Source organism: Neopelma chrysocephalum, unplaced genomic scaffold (genome assembly GCF_003984885.1).
Source record: "Neopelma chrysocephalum unplaced genomic scaffold, ASM398488v2 Primary Assembly neopelma1_97159, whole genome shotgun sequence".
Lineage (NCBI taxonomy): Eukaryota > Metazoa > Chordata > Aves > Passeriformes > Pipridae > Neopelma > Neopelma chrysocephalum.
The window spans coordinates 34,448-46,769 of NW_020925800.1; the positions used below are offsets into that span (position 1 = coordinate 34,448).

The following is a 12,322-nucleotide window of genomic DNA, read 5'->3' on the forward strand; positions in this document are numbered from 1 at the left end:
AATAAGAGGAGTCAAAAAGAGAGTCAAGAATAATTATATTTGCAACAAAAGCACTTTTTTATTTCTCTTTTTTTGGTTGTGTGTTTTTTTTCTTGTTGCCATAATTATTTTCCTGCTGAGGAAAGAAGTGGGGAAATTTCAGTCAATAAAAGCTCCTGGTCTGTGGTGGAGTTTTTGTTTGTTTTTTCTAAGTCTCCTGACTTTAATCCTGAATTCTAATCTTGAGGAGTCCTCAGACAGGAAAGAGCTGATAAAGGCACCAGAGTCCCATGGGTGGAAATTCCAGATCATGCAAGAGTCAGAAGGTGTGGCTGCTGTCCTGGAATACATGGGAAGAGAGCACAGGAAGATGTATGCAAAACAGGGGAAGGAACTCCACCAACTACCTCATTTTAGGGAATCCAGACAGAGAAAGAAGTGTCTTTGGAAGTCCACCATTAGTTTGGTGTTTTCTAGCCTTGAATTACTTAAAAAAAGTATTTCCACTGTAAAACTGTAACAATAAACAGCTGCGGAACTGTGACTGTAAATGCTGACAGGGTAAGCAGATCCCTCTCAGTTATTAATTGGTTTAGCATTCCATTTGAATTGATCCATTTGATCTTGGCTTGATTGTCTTGGCTCCTGGTTTACCTGGGACTGTCAGCCTAGGAAACAAAATATGTCTCTGAAATCAGCTGTCAGGGGCAAGAGCAGAGGACTCCAGTGGTGAGATTGTTTACTCTGGTACATAAACAGAGCTGCAGTCCCAGGGAACCATAGTTCCCAAAGGAGCTGTAACTGCCTGGATTTGTGGGATGTATGAGTGGCTAAAAGGTGGCTCTCCCCATGTCCTTGTATGAGAAATAAAAATACGGTTTTTATATAAATAGACGTGTCGTGACCTTGTAAGATATCCAAGTTCCAAGAGCTGAACTTGGGTATCAGGGTTTCTTTCAGCAGGATAAGGGAAATGAGAAAATTCTTAAAAATTCAATCTTTTAGGGCCATTTTATACCCAAGGTTCCTTTTCTCTTTGGGCTAAGAACAAAGGAAGATCCATCACCTTTGACAGGGGATGGCTTGCAGCCAACTGGGAAAAAGGGAAAGCCCCAGGACAGGCTTGTGGCACCCGTCCCCTCCAGGATGGGTGTTCCCCAGGGCAGATGTGGGGGATGTGTGACCCTGTCCCCAAGGCATGTGGCACATGTCACCCTGCATGGGGTGGCTCTGTAGGGCCACCCAATCCACAGCACCACAGAGCACCAGGGGCCACACTGCCCCCTCACCACAGTGCCTTCCCCGACCGGAGTAAGGCTGGGAGCAAACAGGGCTGCTTCCCCACCCCGGGCACCATGAGCCTGTTGCTGCAGGGCCATCTTTGTATCCCATTAAGGCTTTATGCATCCTTGAAGGAAGCATCTTGTATAAACTGAAATTATTTGGGGCCTCACTATTGGCTCTGTGCAGGCCCTGCTCAGCAATAACTAAAACATCCCTGTGTTAACAGCACTGATCCAGCACAAATCCAAAGCACAGCCCCTACCAGCTACTGGCAAGAAATGTAACTAGCCCAGCCCAGCCTAGTCCAACACAAATCCTGAGTCCTTCTCAAGCCTGAGGAACAAGGCCTTTGACTGGGGAGGAGATGGGACCTGTGGCCCTGTGACATTCACATAGTGACACAGGTTTTCCCTGTGTCTGCTGGCAGCCCCAGGTATCCTGCTGAACCTCAGCAGACAGGTGGGCAGGGCCAAGTCCCCGGAGCGTGTGGAAAATGTTTTACAGACTTTTTAGTTTTGCATTTATTTATGTCTGGTTTTCCCCTCATATAACTTTGCACCCTTTTGTACTAAAGTGCCCATAACGTGCAGGTTGGAAGAAGTGATTCCAGCCTGCTGTAATGCTGAAAATAGGCTTATTCAGCTAAACGTGCTTTGAAGTACTGGCAGAGCAGCAGCCTCCAAGTTCAGCTGGAAGCAGTTTACGTGCTTTCTGAGGCTAATTCGTCTACCGTTCAATACATCAACAACTCAGAGTGCAACTACTGTTCTTCTGCCCCTAAACTACACCTCAAGAACAGAAGCTATTGTTTTAAGGAGCATGGAATTGCTTATCTCCTACTGCCAAAATTGAATACGGACGAATCTTCCTCCCAGACAAAAGGCACCAGGACAGAAAGCTATTGCTGCCCACGGAGTTCCCCGGCTGTCCCAACAGCTGCACCTGAGAACCCGTGGGTAAGCAATTTCTTTCCTGGGGAAAAGGGCTTTTGTTCGCTTGCGGGAGTCCTGAGGGGGCAGAGAAAGGAGCCACTTATGCTGTCAAAAAGCCCTTACCCAGAAAAACCACCCAGCCACACAATCCCCACTGTGCCCAGCCCTGCTCCCAGCCCTGGGGAGGAATAAAGAGGGGAGGAAGAGGAGCACATCCAAAATCCAGGTCAATGTCCTCCTCCTCCTGTGTCACCAGAAGGGCCAGGAAAAGCACTGTGAGCAGGCTGACACCGAGGGTGGAAGGTGACAACGGGGCTGACGTGGGCACATCAATCACTTCTGTGTCTGGCTGCCAATGCTTGGGGCTCAGCTGGACCCTTTGCTATGGAATGGGGGGACCTGGATCTGCTGGGAGCTTAAAGGCACTAGCAGCTCACCATCACCAACACTATCTTTCAGCAGAAAAACAGACTGAAGACAACCTGGATGCATTCTAGATCCAAGCATTGGTACCTCATTGATGACATCATGGTGCGATGGAGAGATGTCCGCGATGTCCATCACACCCGCGTGATGCCCAGTGCAGAATGCCAAACAGACCATCGACTTGTGCGCTGTAAACTTAACTTCAACCTTAAGTTCAAATCTAAAACGGGTGGTATTCCAAGGAGGAGACTACAAGTTAATGATCTTCAATCAGCCACAGTGAGAGACAGCTTTCAGGCAAACCTTCAAACTAGGCTCGAGGATCATTATTCCATAGATCCCTCTCCTGAATCACTTTGGCAGCATATTAAAAATACCATCCTGCAGTCCTCTGAAGAATCCTTAGGGTTCTCCTTCAAGAAGAACAAGGACTGGTTTGATGAAAACAATCAAGAGATCCAGGAATTGTTGAGGGAGAAGAGAACTGCTCACCAAGCACACCTTGCACTGCCATCCTGTCACGTAAGAAAAGCAGCCTTTCGTCTCCCATGCAGCAAGCTCCAACAAAACTCCATGACATCCAGAACAAGTGGTGGATCAGTCTAGCAGGAAAAATTAAATTATGCACAGATACAGGTGATCACAAAGGATTCTATGAGGCCTACAGGCCTACATACCAGGTCCAAAGCCCACTACTCAGCGCAGATGTTCAAACACTTCTGACAGATAAAACCTTCATTCTGAATAGATGGTCTGAACACTTTCAGACTCTTTTCAGTACCAATCGTGTAGTTCAAGACTCAGCAATTCAACACATTACACAACAGCCGGCGAAGGATGAATTGGATATTGCCCCTACTAGCGGAGAAACCCTCAAGGTCATACAGCAGGTGAAAATCGGCAAGGCAGCTGGGGTTGATGGAATCCCACCTGAAGTCTGGAAACATGGGGGCCAAGCACTCCATGCTAAATTCCATGAGTTTGTGGTGCACTGTTGGGAACTAGGCAAACTACCATCAGACCTTCGTGATGCAGTCATCATCACCTTGTGTAAGAAGAAAGGAGATAAATCAGACTGCTCTAACTACTGGGATATTACTCTGCTCTCCATTGCTGGCAAGATCCTGGCAAGAATACTCTTGAACAGACTAATACCTGCTATAGCAGAAGGAATTCTACCTGAAAGCCAATGTGGTTTCAGAGCCAAAAGGAGTGCCACAGACATGGTATTTGTTCTCAGACAACTGCAAGAGAAGTGTAGGGAACAGAACAAAGGTCTCTATGTAACCTTTGTTCATCTTACAAAGGCTTTCGATACTGTGAGCAGAAAAGGTCTGTGGCAGATTTTGGAACGTTTAGGTTGTCCCCCCAAGTTCCTTAAAACGATCATCTCACTTCATGAGGATCAGCACGGCCAAGTCAGATATGGCAATGCACTTTCTGAGCCCTTTCTAATATCCAATGGTGTGAAACAAGGCTGCATTCTCGCACCAACCCTATTCACAGTCTTTTTCAGCATGATGCTCTAAAGGGCCACAGCAGACCTTGATGATCAGGACGGTATCTACATTCAATACCGTACTGATGGAAGCCTATTCAACCTAAGGTGACTGAAGGCCCACACTAAGACCTTAAACCATCTTGTCCAGGAGCTGCTCTATGCTGATGACGTCGCCCTCGTTGCTCACACAGAAACAGCCCTGCAGCGTTTAACATCCTGCTTTGCAGACGCTGCTGAGCTCTTTGGGCTGGAAGTCAGCTTGAAGAAGACAGAAGTTCTCTATCAACCAGCACCTCAGGAAGTCTTCCATCATCCCCATATCACCACTGGCGAATCAGAGCTCAAATCAGTCCAGCAGTTTAATTACCTAGGTAGCCTCATCTCCTCGGATGTTAAGACTGACGGAGAGATAGACAACAGGTTAGCAAAGGCATACAGTGCTTTTGAAAAACTCCATAAAAGAGTCTGGCAAAATAAACACCTGAAGAAAAGTACAAAGATCAGTGTTTACAGAGCCATAGTGCTGTCTACTCTCTTATATGGGTCCGAATCATGGGTCATCTACCGCCACCACCTGCAACTCCTAGAACGTTTCCATCAACGCTGTCTCCGTACAATCCTAAACATCCACTGGTCAGATTATGTGACCAATACATCTGTTCTTGAACAGGCAGCAGTTACAAGCATTGAGGCCATGCTACTGAGAACACAGCCGTGCTGGGCAGGGCACGTCTCCAGGGTGAAGGACCACCGCCTCCTCAAGATCGTGCTCTATGGTGAACTTGCCACCGGCTGCCGCAAGAGAGGAGCCCCAAAGAGGAGATACAAGGACTCCCTGAAACAACATCTCAGCCTTGGCCACATTGATCTCCATCGCTGGTCTACTCTGGCCTCCAATCGGGAGGTCTGGAGACACATCATCTATAACGCTGCTGCTTCCTTTGAGAACGCACACAGGATCACCATCGAAAAGACAACGCAGAAAGAATCGTGTCTTGACGATACCATCCAAGGAGTCTTTCTGCTGTGCCTTTTGCAACCGGACTTGTCTATCTCGTACTGGTCTCTGTAGCCACCGGCGTGCTTGTAGCAAATGTGGGTAGAGCCCTTCCCAAATCTTTGTTCACGAAGCCCAGCCACGAATGAGTATGTTTAGGAACATTTAAAGGTCGGCTTATGCTTCTATGCGCTCATGCCCTGGTTTACTTTGATTTCTTGCATTTCAGATAGGCCTGAACTTCTCACTATTTATTTCAATTTTTAACTCTAGCACCATCCTGCCACCGAAATCCATATCTGCACTGAAATGCTTTCCGAAGCTGATTAACATCTCTTTAATTTGTACAAACTTAATCAAACTAGTGCAATACCCCTTCCAGCTGCGCATTCAGGATACAGGAATCAAGTCTAACGGAGTATCTGCTGTGTCCTATCACAGTCTTCTTTATGAGTCAGGATTTCTCCCTACATTATCTAATGTGGATAACCTGATTTCCCAAAAAATTAGTGTTAAACAGAAGCATAGAGTTTGTCAAACAAGTCCCAATACTTATCTAGGAAGATCCACGAAGAAGGCAGGGCATAGGAACACTGTGTGAGAGGTGCCAGTGTATCTTTCCCAGGAACCTGTGGAGACTGATACATAGTGTATCCGGACAAAAGAAATTCAGTATTTCTATACCGGAAAAAAATCTCAGAGAGCAGTTACACTAATTTATTTTTGTGACAAGAACAGCAATGGAGCACAAGTATAAACTACATCTAAACAGCTTTGTTGAGAGTCTGAGAAAGTCATTGTTTACATCTGAAAGTTAAATGTTATGACTCCTGTAATTTTTCGTACAAAGAAGTATAAAATATATACATATAGACATGTGGCTCTAAAGAGAGAAAAAAAAGCTCACAGCCCTGGGAACCTGAGTTGGTCCCTCCTCAAGGAAAATAAAAGAAAGCATTCTCCACAGTTCTTACTCCCTTCAAAAGAAAAAGCTGACATTAGGACCAGAGTTCAGTAAATAAACACTACCTTGCTCAGAAACAGGAACCCCTAAAGCAGTTAGTGATTTTTATAATTTGCACTTTTATCTAATATTGAAGAGGTCCCGTCCCTTCTGAGTTATGTTTTGTCAGCTGAACGCTGTTAGCAAACTAAATGCCATTTTAGCCACAATGACTTTGCAGCCAGCATGTCTTGCAGCTGGTGGCTGAACCAGGTGCATAGTTAGACCGATTATACTGTCTGCAAAATGCTGGCACATGTTTCAGCTTACACTCATTTAACATGGTGAAACTGCTTTCAGGTGAAAGCATCTGTAGAAGCAGGACCTTCCAAACTCTAGTGAACCTTGAAACAAAGACAGAAGGTATTAGGGAAACACACAGTAGGAGAATGGTGCCATGAGAGCAACAAGATGGTAAGCCAGTAACCATGAGGAGGATGAAGAATGTTCTATTTTGGTGCATCAGAATGCAGGGAAGCAAGGCTCATTCTTCATGCCAGCACTGTCTTTGCAGACAGTTCAACCCCCGTTGATGGAGAACCAGAAGCCCTGCTAAATAACTACAGCCAGAGCACGTTAAAAAAGTAATATCTTCCTGCCAGCCTACTGGAAAAGATTACAGAATCACAGAGTCCTTAGGGTTGGAAGGGACCTCCGGAGATCATCCAGTCCAACCCCCTGCCAATGCAGGGTCACCTGGAGCAGGTGACAGGGAAGCAGGTCAGGTGGGTTTGGAATATCTCCAGAGAGGGAGATCCATGACCTCCCTGGGCAGCCTGTTACAGTTCTTCATGCTGAGGTGGAGCTTTTTGTGCTTTAGTTTATGGCTGTTGCTGCCCATGCTGTTGCTGGGCACAACTGAAGGGAGTCTGGCACCATCCTCTTGGCACCTGCCTTGGAAATATTTATATGCATTAATGAGATCCTATCTCAGCATTCTCTTCTCCAGACAAAATAGACCCAGCTCCCACAGTCTCTCCTCAGAGAGATGCTCCAGCCCCCTCATCACCTTTGTGGCCTCCCCTGGACCCCCTCCAGCAGCTCCTTGTCTTTCTTGCACTGAGGAACCCAGATTGGACACACCACTCTAAATAACGAGGTTCACCTCGTTCACGCGAGTTTTGCAACATCTAGCCTCCCGCGGCGTGCTGTGGGCGGTATTTGCACCAGCTCTTCGCGGGAAGCAGTCTCCCAGGTATCCTCAGCCGAGCTTGAAGCATTCTCCGTGGGGGAACAGCATCCCCGCCGAGGCCGAGCGGGAACGCGGGGACGCTGCCCCGTTCCCTGCAGGTGCGGGGGTCGGGCAGCCTCCCCCGCTGTCCCAGGGTCTCCTTGATGAGCCGGCGGGGCCGGACTGACCTGGGGCGGGGCATTAACCGGACCGGGCTGGGCGAAGCCGGGAGCGCCGCCGAGCCGGGATGGACGGGACGGGCGCGGACGGAGAGAACAAGGAGCGGGTGGCCGGAGAGCTGAGTAAGTGTGATGGTAAGGGTTATTATGAGGATTAATTTAAGGGTTATTATAAGGGTTCTTACAAGAGTATGGGTAAGGGCGGTGCCGGCTCGCCTTAATGACCTGAGGGAGGAACCCGGCGATGAGCCTAATGAGCGGCGCCAGGGGAAGGGTAATGGCTCCTCTGGGATGTTATCTGGGCGCTCCGGCCAACATTCCCCCAGCCTCCCTCATCCCCGCGGTGTCCTGACCCCGCACAGACACATCCTGGTGTCTGGGGCTCCGTGGCGGAGTTTGGGGACGAAGGGCTGCGGGGCCCTCGTATGCCTTGGCTTGTAAAAGCACCTGAGCGAGGGCTGGGGGCAGGTGCCTTTCCCCTCCTGTCGCGCTGAGGGGCTTCCGCTGCCTCCGGTTTTCTCTGTTGTACCTTCCCCCCACTGTCCGGTTTTCCTCCTCCTTGTGTAGATGGATCTCTGACATCTGTCCGTGTGCATGCGTTCAGGTGGCTTTGTAACAAACGCCCCAAAAAACCCTCAGAAATCTTGCTGTCACAGTGCAAGTGGTTGGCTTGCTCCGAGAAATGTCTAAGGAGGTGGTTGTGAGAAGGAAAAGAGAGCTTGGCTTCCTGCTCGTGTGCCTTCAGCAGCTCAGGTGTTCCAGACTGAACATGTCTGATGTTCCCAGTCAGTTAAAATCTCTTCTGCTTAAGGTTATGTTTATCTAAAAGTGGGACAAAGTGATGTTCAGTCTGATCTCTTGCCATATGGGAGAAAGGAGTGGTTTGATAAGTCCCTCTTTGTTACCATGAAGGCCTATCTTTCTCTCTAAACTATTTTTATTACAGCTCTTCCTTGTCAATCCCAAGTTGTTGTGAGGCCTTTGCTATGTATTTTAGAAATAAGAGCGATTTACTTTCTCTTGGAAGAGTATTTCTGTAGGTAATATAAACCAGGTAGAAGGTACCTACACAAGACTTGGAAATTTATTTTGTGGTGTAAACACATACTGGTGTTTGCACAGAAACAAGTGAAACCCCTGCTCAAATCAAAGCACTAAGCTGAAAATGCCATTGCTTATTTGAGGTGTTGGGTGAGTGACGGAATGGATGACACATGAAAATAGTGGTTTTTTCACATGATGAGTGAGATGAGCTAAGAGGCAACAAGGAGGGTGATGGAAAAAGGAATTATACAGAACAGAGCCAGACTATGCCTCACTGTTTCTTGACCCTCCCCATCAGAATATTTCATGTCAATAGCAGTGGAAACTGTTGTTGCTTAACAAGATCAAATTATTATAGTTGCATAGCTTCCTGCTTCTGTTTCTTTCCCCTGCAGCTAATTTGGTTCTCTTAATCCTGTAAAAAGCAAATTAGAAGGTCTTGGAACAGCCTGGCATCCCCTCATACTTCCATGAAGATTCTCCCATCTGACTGATGTTATGGGGCTCCTTCTTGACTAACAGTTGTTTCAGAAAGAAACATTGAGGCAGAAAGCAAATCCCTTATTTTGGTATTGCACTAATATATATCAAAAGTAAACCAGAGTGAAATGTTAGAATTATTCTAGATCCTTTTCCTCCCCCAAATTGAACTACCAAGTTTCTCTGTAAGCATATACAACTGAAATGCTGCCAACAGTCTGCTCAAACTTTCCCCTCTCCAGACAGAGGCAGATACATGGGTTTGGGTTTGTTATTCTACTTTCTATTCTTAAGCGTTTGTTTGTTTGTTTGATTGATTGATTGTTTTGTTTAGTTAGCAGGAATCACACAGACTCAGACATTCTAAGACAACCAACAGGTTTTTGGAACATTGTTTTTTGGAAAAGTATATGCCAACTGGGAAAGTATAACGCTTCTTTATTGTTATGTTGCCTGTTTTAATTATTTCTCTTGCTGTGTTCTCTCTGACCTGTCTTCTACTATTTAGTCTTCCTTACTATAATGCAGTTTGTGCTTTTTGTTAAACTTGGTCACACTTCTGCACCTATTTTTGTCCTCATCCAGCTATTAATTTGCTGTCTTGTAAGTCTGTTATTCATCAGCGTGGCTGAAGCTGCAGAAAAGTAATTCAAGGCAGTTATCAGAAGCTTATACAATTAATGGTTTTTGCTTGGTCCACTTTGGTATGACAGAAATACATAAAAAATTGTCTGACATTTGTCAGATAATCGCTGTTGACACAATAGACCAGAATTTCACTTGTGTCTTTCTTTTGCTCGTAAATCATTAATTTTTGTTCTGTCCATTATTCCAGAGATCTTTGCTATCCCTAGTGCTGTTTTCCCACTGCTGTATTTGTAATATGCAACCTTCCCTTTATTCTCTGTGCCTGGAATTACCTCTCCCTGTAGTTTACAGTTGGTAATGTTTTTGTAGACATCTTCACTCTCAATATGAGCCTTTTCTCATCACAGAGGTTTGACTATCTCCCTATTGACCGTATCAGTTTCTTTGCTCTTGCTTCCCTGGCAGGTTCTGTCCTGGTGACAGTTTTTATTTTGAACTCTCCAATTCTTGTCACTGTTGGGTTTTGTTGTGTGGTGTTTTCCTTCTTCCATAACTGAAACTCCTGATCCAGGCACAGTGCATGTGGGGTGCGGTATGGGTTGGTTTTGGGGCGGGTTTTTTCCCATTTTTTCCTTATAGAGTGCTGGGATGAGGAGGACAACGCATTGCAGTGTAAGGAGCACTTTGTGGTGGATCATGAGCACACAGGTCAGTCAGGGTCCCCTGAATGCTGTGAGAGTCATTACCTTGATGGGACTGAAAAGGAGGCAAAGGAGAAAAAAAGTACCAACAGAAGTGGAATGTCCGCCGAGAAAGCAGCAAGTGGAATCCCTGGAGCTCCCTGCAGGCAGGACAAGGGTGGCCCAGCTACTTGCCAGTCATCCAAATGTGCTGAAGCCCAGCAATCCTACGAGGTGTCTTCAGTCTTGGAATCCAGAAGTAGCCACGATGCAACTGAGGAGGAGGGAAAAGGGGAAAAGGAGAAAAAAGCCTTACTTGAGAATCCACACATCTTACCACCGGTCAGGAAGAAGTCCCGCACCTTCTATAATGCAGGTAGATAGTGGGGCACCCACTGGCACTCCTTTCCCCATGCTGAAGGCCCATGGAGGTGCTGAGCTGCCCTAACTGGTGCTGCACTGCATTCCACACCATCAGATGTGTGAGGATCTTCAAATACAGAAGATCTTCAAATAAAGTGTCTTACGTTTGAAGCATCGCTAGCAGTGCTCTTTGTTTCTACTGCAAAAGAAGAGTTTTGTTTATTTTTGTGGTTTACTTTAAAAAAAAATCTTTTATGTTTTTCGTGTGTTTCTAAATATAGTAAAAATGTTCTGGTTTTTATCTGCTTCCCTCTTCTGTTTTTTTTTCTTGTTTATCACATACTCCCCATCTTTCACTCTCCTTTTGAACAATGCATGGTTTCTAGAGCAGCTAAAAGAGTTGGAGAAGGTGTTCCAAGAAGACCACTACCCCGACACTGAGAAGAGGATGGAGATTGCAGCTGCGTTTGGTGTGATGCCAAAGCGAATCCTGGTAATGCCTGTGTGGGGGACAGTGGGTTCTGTGCAGAAAAGGGATGGACAGGGACTGGGGCAGGGAGGAGGTGATGACTACACCTGCCACTGGTGACAAGGAAGAGAGCTCACAGGGATGGACACTGCTCAACCCCACCCAAAATGGCCATGGAGTCTGGGGTTGCATATCTTCCCATTTCCTAAGATGAATCATATAATGGCTAGATAAATGAGGTTAAGGAGATCAGAATTAATCTCTTTTGTCTTGAAAATTGTGGGCAACAAAGGAAATTGGTGTTTGGGGGTGTCTTTCTGCTATTATTTTTCTGTTTGCAATGAATTGTGCAGGTTCTTCGGAAGAAAGGTTTCTTGAGGTTCCTTTCTGTCAAAGGAAGGTTTTTGGGCTCACCTGGTGATGTGTGGAAGCAGTCACTGCTGATTCGTTGCCAGTGTCCCCATGTGTAGATGTTTTCCTTCCTGAATGCATCCTTTCTTTCCATTCATCAGATCTGGTTTCAGAATCGCAGGGCAAAGTGGCGGAAATCGGAGAAGCTGAATGCGAAAGGCAACAGAAAACATCCAACATCGTCACCTCTGTCAGATAATTATGGGTGGGGGACCTACTCTATTTTCTCATCTTTCCACAGCAGGTACCTAGTGAATTAAATGTTTTCCTTTGCCATTCCCCCTTTACATTTAAACTATGGAGAGCTGACAATCGAGTTGGACCTCGGTAGCTTGTCAGATTTCTTGGCCAATTGTAGTAGACCCTCTTAAAAGAGAGTTTGAAATAAATCTGTTGAGATTGCTGTGGCTGAAGTCATGTGGAGAACAAGGGATGAGATAGAAAGGTCTATGGATCACCCCTTCATTTTATGTTTTTGTGAATGGTCAGGAGCCCATTGCATTTCCCACCATTGCTTTCCATTTCCATGGATTTCCACTTGGTGATGGAAGTGCTGCTTGCTTAGATCAGTCTTACAAAGTCATGGGCTTCTTTGAATAAATATAAGGTAGCATCTTTCATAGGTGAGCAGGGGACATTTACTGGGGGGGGAAGGGAGTATGCGAAAGGATAGACAGTCTTTCAAGGGGTAGTGAGTGAATGTGTGAGGGAAGAAATTAGTTTCCACAGGGATATATATGTGGCAATCTGGAGTGAGAAAACAGAATGCAAAGAGGAAAAATTAAGTTAAAGATTGGAGACCACCTGACTTATTT

The 12,322-nt window shown here is 46.0% G+C and overlaps 1 protein-coding gene across 1 annotated transcript in view; it reads left to right on the top strand.

Moving 5' to 3' along the window:
- The first annotated feature begins 10,205 nt into the window (after positions 1-10,205).
- Positions 10,206-12,322, top strand: part of LOC113961414 (pituitary homeobox 2-like) — a 47,527-nt gene continuing 45,410 nt past the window's right edge. Inside the window, exons 1-3 of the mRNA XM_027671728.1 lie at positions 10,206-10,640; positions 11,014-11,120; positions 11,609-11,751. Of these exons, the coding sequence (XP_027527529.1) occupies positions 10,385-10,640; positions 11,014-11,120; positions 11,609-11,751 (506 nt within the window). The 5' untranslated portion in view covers positions 10,206-10,384. The remainder of the gene's footprint in view (positions 10,641-11,013; positions 11,121-11,608; positions 11,752-12,322) is intronic.